This window comes from Fonsecaea monophora (assembly GCF_001642475.1).
Source record: "Fonsecaea monophora strain CBS 269.37 chromosome Unknown Scaff191, whole genome shotgun sequence".
NCBI lineage: Eukaryota > Fungi > Ascomycota > Eurotiomycetes > Chaetothyriales > Herpotrichiellaceae > Fonsecaea > Fonsecaea monophora.
The window spans coordinates 22,756-30,592 of NW_019174122.1; the positions used below are offsets into that span (position 1 = coordinate 22,756).

Consider the following 7,837-nt stretch of genomic DNA (forward strand, 5'->3'; position numbering starts at 1 on the left):
TTCATCTCTTTCCCTCTCGACAGTATTGAATCTCGAGACGACCTACCTTCCTTCTCTCATCTCATCTCTTCAGCTTCAGATTCAGATACTCTCAGCGCCATTCGAAAGCTTGATGCTCTTTCAGCCACTGATTCTCTGTTCGATATCCTCCTCCTGATTAGACTTTGAAATCTCACAACAGCAAACATGAAGATTGCAAGAACCATCATCCAGCCCATCCGGTCTTTGACTGCTGTTCCCTTCACAGGAATTCAACCCAGTCTGCGCAGGCAGATCAAGGAACTCAACCGTAGTCGCTGTCACTTTACACGCGTCAAGCCGATCGAACCATTCTCCAACACCCAGCCCATCCCGCCATCTCGAACATTGCGAAAGCGCAGACACTTGACGCCTGAACGCTTCGAGAAACAATATGAGAGGCTCGACCATCTCGTGCCCCTAGACAACGACCACTCCAGGTTCCTGAGTGACCTGGCCGAGCCAGGTCTCTTCCTGGAGAAGGACTTCGATGCCGTCCAGGAGGACGAAGAAGCACAACGCCGACCCACCGAGGTCGTGTGTCTGGAGATGGAGGACACTGACGTTGTGATGACGGACTATGAAGAGATGGAGGACGTAGAGATGAGAGATGCGTTGCATCCGCCGCGTTTGGTCTACTGGTGGGCATCCTTCCCATACATGTCGTTCTTTGATGTTAACAGTGTCCAGGCAAGGCGAATATCCGCCACCAGAGTTCTTCTTTCCTTTTCCCCCTCCCTACGCTGGAATCGACATCCTCCAGCAAGAGATCAAGACAGAAGAAGTCTGTTCGACTGTCGCGTGCGACCAGGTGGCTCAGGGGTCACCTGTGGAGCCATCGCACGTCGAACCAGAGCCATTGACCAAGGATCCGGTGGTTGAGTATTTCGAGAACCTGGAATACAATATTGCAAACGGAATTTTGCCACCAAACATCGCCGCAGAGGCAACGAGCCCTGCAAATCCTCCAGCGGAAAAGCTGGGAGACGAGAAGGTCGGTGTCGAGCAGGTCTCGCCCGAGAAGGACTCAATCCCAGAGGGAAAAGAGCAAGAGTCAGAGCCAGAGGCTGCCAAAGTTGGGGCTCCGGTCGAGTCACGGGTCAGGAGAAAGACTGTGTCGTTTGAGCATGTCCCAAGACAGTACCATGGCCTGGTGGAGGAGGCAATTGAACTCTCGGTTGACCAGATGAAACCACCGCCAGAGTGGTGGAAGTCAACTACGCTCAAAGGAAACGACGGAGACAAAGGGCACGGCAAATGCGTAATTCGCAGCTTCGAGCAGTATGCAGCTTGGCCGCCTCACCTCCAGGTACAGCCACAATTCCACTGTCCCGATCCACAAAACCCAAAAGGAGAGTTCAACACACCAGCAAGCTGCCGGTTAGGCCTGAAACGCAATAGAGAGGAACGAAAGCGTTTCTCTGAGATCCGAAAGAACCACCCCGAAGTTTGGAAGGCAATCATCGGCACGATGCTTCAAGAGGGTGTAAGCATTGACAGCATGCTCCTGTGCCACGAAGCGCAAGATGAGAAAAGCAACACCATTGACCTTCGACCACAAGTGCTCGACAACCAAAAATGGTGCGTGGATGAATGGCGATTCGACAATCTGAGCTGGCACTCAATGCAAGACGCGCAAGACGCTGCACTGCCCCTTGACTGCTCTCAAGAGTTCCACAAAGCGCCCACAGGTGATGAACGAGTGTTTCAGGAGACCATTGCATATCTGAAAGTCCATCCTGAGATCTGCTACGTCTTCCGCATTCTCGTCTCGGAGTGGCTCAAGGTGGAGGCGAACCAAGTGGCCTTTCGCGGGATTGCGCGCAAGGCGGGCTGGTGTCCAGCGGCCAAACACCAACTCCAGCGCGAGTTCATCGAGTGGGTCTTTGTCAATGCCGGCGGAACAGCAAAGGAGATCTTTTCGCTGGTCGAAAAGCATTTCTCTAACCGGTATCCGCGGTTCTTTGCTGCCGCCATCAAAGATAAGGAGACCGCCTCCATCTAAAGGACAAGGAGGGTTCGCCCTGCATTGACAGGAGATTACGAGGTCGTTAAGTCGTGGGAAGTTCGGTGTGGTGAGTGGGAGCGAAGATTGGGAAGACAAACTGCAGGACGGCAGGGTGGTGGAACATGACACGATGGAGATCGGGGCGAAGACTGCCATTGACGATTGATTGCTATACCCGGGACAAGGAAAGGAATTCGTCTCGACACAAGCGAGAGGCACCAGAAGAGTTGAAAGGCGTCGAGAGCATACGCATCCCGAAGAATAGGTCACGTCGATCAGGAGCGTGTTTCTGACAGTGTGATGAGGCAAAGGTACGACATGTTTGAGACGGAGCTTGACTGGCACAAGCAATAGACACTCGACTAGGCTCAAACATAATGGAGATATTTTCACTCTAGCAAACTGTTTGTCTGTCGGGAGCAACTGGCAAGGCTGTGTGTGGTGAGCAGGTCATAAAAGGGGCTGCGCCTCGAGGCTGCGGGCGGCGGCGGTGGCTTGGGTTTATCGAGGTCGAAGAAACCACTGAGTACCAGGCATCATGCACGCAGCAAGGCATTTCAACTGGGCCTTCAGGCCGTCCGTCATCACAGGGAAGAAGTATGCATGGAGTAGGAGTAATAGAGATGCAGTCTTTACCTTTGGAATGCAGCTAACTATCTCCAAGGACTGTTGAACTGACTCGCTCGGTCTCGCTCTGCCTGCTCCCGCCTGCGCCCATCTCCATCCACCTTTGCTTTTTACTTTCACCTCCACCTCGGTACCAAAGATTGACTGACCCGGGCGAATGGTCTATTGTCCAGCCCAAAGACATCAAAATCTCTCGTTCTTACGACAAGATACACGACTCATATTCCCTGTCCTTTCGGCCCTTAACAATCTGCCAAGTCGTCAAGAAGATGCAGCCAGAGTCCACAAACACACACACACAAGGGCCAGCGAGCCTACGGGGCAGGTCGATGCATTGGCGCCATGCAAGCCACTCTAACTAGACAAGCCATCCAAGCTCCCTGTTCGAGTTACACTTATGCAGGTTTTCCAAAACGTCGTGGTGGCACCTAGCCTCGGTCCCTCCGCCTGAAGAATGGCCGGCTCCTTCCTTGCCCGATTTGCCCATTGCAGACGAGCAAAGGAGAAATACAATCCATCACCCTGCTGAGCGGTACCGATCGAACACTCCATTTGCCTGTAGCTCCAGCTCCAACCATGTTCCTCCCAGCGCTGCCGGGCGCATCCCTCCAGGCAATGCCTTAGATCTTGTTTCCCGTTCTCGAGCGGTCCCGCAGAGCTGTCGGCCAACACACATGGGCTAAAACTTGTTACGCGAGGAGTCCTCAACTCCCAAGGGGATCCAGATGTTGCAAACTCAAAACATCTCATCATCGTAATGGCCCATGCGGGGTTAGATGAAAGGTCACCAATGCGGGCAGTCTATCAGTTTGCTGTTTGCTAAGGTGATCGGAAACGTCTTTCCTCCATTTTCCTTCTGACCGTGATGGTCACCTTCTTACAAAAGAATAGCGGCAGCTGAGCTCTAGTTCGAGCGGCCCAGGGGTCTCTCGTTCTTCGCCTATTCGGCACATCTTCTCCTCCCAGGGATCCGGCATAAAGATCGATCCTTCGTCCACCTCCCTCGGTGCTTCGACTGATCTTTGTGCAACACTCCAATTTTGACATGTGGTTATAGGATCCTGACTTGCTTCTGGGACCTATTCTCGAAATGGGCAGAGAAAACGTCGAGTTCAAGACCTCGGATCGGGTCACATTGAGAGGATGGTTCTACACCAGCGACTCGGCTGCCGGGAAAGCACCATGCCTCGTCATGTCCCACGGCTTCACGGCCCTCAAGGAAATGGACCTGGACGCTTTCGCTGAATACTTTGTGTCCAAACTGCCCATCACCTGCCTCGTCTACGACAATCGCGGCTTTGGTGACAGCGATACGGCCGAAGGGGAGCCGAGGAGTGAGATCATCCCCATGACTCAATGTAGCGACATCTCCGACGCCATCACCTATGCTTCGACAAGGCCTGAAGTTGACCCGGACAAGATTGGAATCTGGGGTTCGTCATACAGTGGCGGCCACGTGCTATACGTCGGGGCTGTGGATCGAAGAGTCAAAGCCGTGCTCAGCCAGGTCCCTTGCGTCAGTGGATGGGACAACTTCAATCGTCTTGTGCGTCCAGATTTTGCGGTCGGATTCAATGCGACCTTTGCTGCAGGTCTGTTATTTTGGGACCTTGACACATGTCGATCAGCCGATACATTCTGACACCCTCGCAGACAGAATTGCACGAGCCGAAGGAAAGGAGCCTGGGATGGTTCCTGTAGTGGATGCTGATCCTCTGAAGCCATCTGCACTGCCAACACCAGACAGCTACGAATTCTTTACCGCCTGGGAGAAGAAGTCCCAGTGGAAGAATACCTGCACTGTCAAGACGTGAGTCTAGAATCCGCCACCTGCTCTTCTTGCCGCCTTTAAGTTACTCACTCTCCCCCTTAGAGTCGAGCTCTTCCGCGCTTATGAGCCGCAGCAACTCATTGACAAGATCTCGCCGACGCCGCTCCTAATGACGGTTGCAAGAGGGGACGTGCTTACACCAGCAGACCTTGCACTCGGGGCATTTGCCCGCGCAAAAGAGCCCAAACAACTGCAATTGTTACCTTGTGGACACTTTGAAGCGTATTCCGGACCATATTTCGAAAGGAATGCTGGAACTCAGACTGAATTCTTGAAGAAGTGGCTGGTCGAGGGTGGTTGATTCGGCTCGGGAACGTTGGACATATGGAACATTGTGTTCTGTGATGCTGCCCGGTTTTTTGGACTCTCCTTTGCCGGTTCGATTGGATAGATTATAGGACTTGGATGATGAGAGACGGTCGCACCAAACTGGACCTGTTCGAGTCGTACTAATTTCCATGTCTGACGATAACCATATCCGCTATATTGGGGTTGAAATGTGAGCTGTAATGCTGTAAAATGTCATGTCAGACGGACCATTTTCGTAGCAATAATCCTGGAACCTCAGCTCGCATCACCTCATCACATCTCACCACCCAGAGTTTCATTCCCAGCTGTGAACATTGTCCAGTCGCTCGTTGCTTTTCACTTACGCGATCTACCTGGATTCGCCGTGTGATCACCACTGTCTGAGCTCCGTCTGCAAAGCGTACGATTATTCAGTGCTTGAAACCAGCTTGAAAACCCCTGTCACGAGAGAGAAATTTCCTTGCTCTACCTATTCGTCTTCCAGGCCAGTCAGAGTGGCGTACGCGAACTCGACTGTCCAAACAATAATCAGGGACGTCGAGGCTTCCATGGATGGCGCGTCGAAGCCGACCATAAGGGCTCATCTGTTCTTGTCGACAAGACGACGGAGTTTCTGACCGAGGGCCAATTTATAATTCGTCACCTGAGAACAAACACGGAAGACACATACAATACATGAAGGACGAAGGATCCCATTTGCGTCAGTGAGCCGAATACACATCTCAAACCCTCACACTTCGGGCCTGAGAGCCAAATCGACCATTTGAGCGAGGACACCTCTCCCAGACATCTTGAAGAAGAGAGGGTGGATCAGCATAAAAAAGAGCCCACGCATGTTCCGACCTGTTTCTCTCCTCCCCAAGAGGTTGGATGCCAGGCTGGTCGGCACACGCTCAAAGGCTCGATCCCTCTGGACGGGTGAGGATGCAACAACAGCCTCCCAGAAGCGTCTTCTCCTGTTCGACATCGCGAGCAATCAATCGCCCTTCTCCATCCACCGGGTTCATTCGTCCAACTCGTTCCTACGCGCCCAAAACTCATTCTCCCCAAACACGATCCGCTCACGGCTGGCCCTGCACTACAAGGGCCTCCCGTACACAGAATCCTGGATCTCGTTTCCGGACATCGAGCCGCTGTGGCAGGAATTAAAGATCCCGCCACGGAAGGATGTCTCGGGAAATCAACGGCGGACCTCGCCGACTTGTACATTACCCATCCTCCTCATCGACGCCGACGGCTTTGGTCCAGACGCCTTGAAAGGGCTACATGATGCAAAAGTCCCCGGAGTCCACGAAACGGTGCAGACGAGGTACGGCATATTCACGCCGGTGGTCTCGTCGCTGAGCATCGCCATGGCGCTCGAAGTGCTCTTCCGCGACCCTGAGAGACATCCTCCATTGTTCCCTGATCAACAGTCCTTGGAACAGACGCGAGAAGTCCAGGGCATCATCACTCGCATCCTCCCCGCGACACGCCGGCTGATTATCCCTTCGGTGCCGGACATTCTCGACGACAGAGGGAGAGAGTACTTTATCCGAACACGCAGCGAATGGTTTGAGGTGTCGTCGCTGGACGAGCTCCGGCCCAAGACCCAAGAAGAGATGGATCGGCTGTGGGCCAACATTGAAGCAGAACTCGACCCCATCTTGCGCGCACTGCAGGACTGCCCCCAGGTGAAAGGTCCCGAGCTGCACGACGCCCTGGACTGGAATTCCGACGCGAGCGCTGCCCACGGTCCCAGCGACCGTGTGCGCTACCTCTCCGGCACGTCTTCTCCGACCTACGCCGACTTCATCCTCATGGCCTTTCTGGCCTGGATCGCCCGCGTCGACATGGACGCCTGGGCGCGCCTGACCCTAAACTTCGGCAACGGCGTGCTCGAGGATCTTTGGATGGGCTGTCTCCCGTACCTCCGCAGTGGCGGCTACGTGGGCACGCTGGAGTGGTTCCGGCCCGTGGAGCCACAACAAGTCGGCCATCGTTGAGGTTTCGGGCCTGGATCGGACGAGTTCTCGTGGTGATACTGCCTGTCCCCTTTGATAGAGACCTGGTTTCTGGAAACAACCAGGAACACGAACAGGGGGTGCCGGGAAAAGGAACGGAATCATTCAAGGCCACCCGTTATCATAATTCAGTCCCTCTAGAGAAGAGAAGAGGAAGATGTATTTTCTACCAAGATATACAAGTACTGTCTGTAACATACCTTCAGAGGACGGGTGTGATTCACCAACCAGCGACAACAATAGTGCATTCATCTTTTGTATCATTGCCATTTTCATTTTCATTTTACCTTCACATCCACCCCTACCGCTCTTCGCCGTATCACGACCAATGCGCTCGCTCGCTCCCTCTTCTGTATCTCTCTTCTTTCTTTCTTTCTTCCTTCCTCTTTTCCTTCCTTTCTTCTTTTACCTCCCTCCACCAGTCTGAGCCGGTTGTATCAGACGACTCTGCCTTCTGCTCGCCTGCCGCCGTCCTCCTGCGTAGCCATTGCGAGGCTATCTCCCTCCGTGTCCATCACCATCGCCAACACCATGACCAACACCATGACCAACCTCAAGTTCATGTTCGATATCAAAAAAGGGACCTTATCACCCCACGAGCGCACCACGGACGTTAGACACGGTTCCTCTCGACCTGTGCGATCCATGATGATGTTGAAAAGCCGCTGGACCGACCGCTGTGCACATCTACCTCCCGATCCAGGGATCCACGTCGTCCTCTTCTGGTGTGGGTCATGATGTACACAGCGTCGTCTTCGACATCGACATCGACATCGACATCTCATGCATGTTGCTGTTGCTGTTGCTGTTGCTGTTGCTGTTGCTGTTGCTGTTACCGCTAACGCTGCCGCTACGCAAGGGGTTGTCCGTGCTTCGGTTCGGCCCTCATCACCTATCACCGCACGACATGGAATGGAACGGAACGGGCACCATCTTCATCAACGACACCAGGAGGACAAGACAAGGGACGACGCACAGAACAAGAAAAGTCATTGTGTCAACATAACATCATTAGCATTGGGGTCTGTATCTGCCCCCCCC

At 53.5% G+C, this 7,837-nt stretch overlaps 4 protein-coding genes across 4 annotated transcripts; all 4 read left to right on the forward strand.

Annotated features, from left to right (window-relative positions):
* Positions 1 to 186: 186 nt before the first annotated feature.
* Positions 187 to 2,023, forward strand: AYO21_11871 (hypothetical protein; the record flags this gene model as incomplete). The annotated part of the gene is made up of 2 exons (XM_022661750.1): positions 187 to 659; positions 709 to 2,023. The coding sequence occupies 2 exons, from the start codon at positions 187 to 189 to the stop codon at positions 2,021 to 2,023; spliced, it is 1,788 nt and encodes a 595-aa protein (XP_022505943.1).
* A 1,720-nt stretch (positions 2,024 to 3,743) lies between these two features.
* Positions 3,744 to 4,785, forward strand: AYO21_11872 (hypothetical protein; the record flags this gene model as incomplete). The annotated part of the gene is made up of 3 exons (XM_022661751.1): positions 3,744 to 4,245; positions 4,307 to 4,463; positions 4,527 to 4,785. 3 exons carry the CDS (start codon positions 3,744 to 3,746, stop codon positions 4,783 to 4,785), a joined length of 918 nt encoding a protein of 305 aa, XP_022505944.1.
* Positions 4,786 to 5,626: 841 nt separating this feature from the next.
* AYO21_11873 (hypothetical protein) lies at positions 5,627 to 6,778 on the forward strand (the record flags this gene model as incomplete). Its single annotated transcript, XM_022661752.1, has 1 exon — positions 5,627 to 6,778. The coding sequence occupies one exon, from the start codon at positions 5,627 to 5,629 to the stop codon at positions 6,776 to 6,778; it is 1,152 nt and encodes a 383-aa protein (XP_022505945.1).
* A 549-nt stretch (positions 6,779 to 7,327) lies between these two features.
* On the forward strand, positions 7,328 to 7,802 carry AYO21_11874 (hypothetical protein; the record flags this gene model as incomplete). Its single annotated transcript, XM_022661753.1, has 2 exons — positions 7,328 to 7,432; positions 7,500 to 7,802. The coding sequence occupies 2 exons, from the start codon at positions 7,328 to 7,330 to the stop codon at positions 7,800 to 7,802; spliced, it is 408 nt and encodes a 135-aa protein (XP_022505946.1).
* Between the last annotated feature and the right edge of the window lie 35 nt (positions 7,803 to 7,837).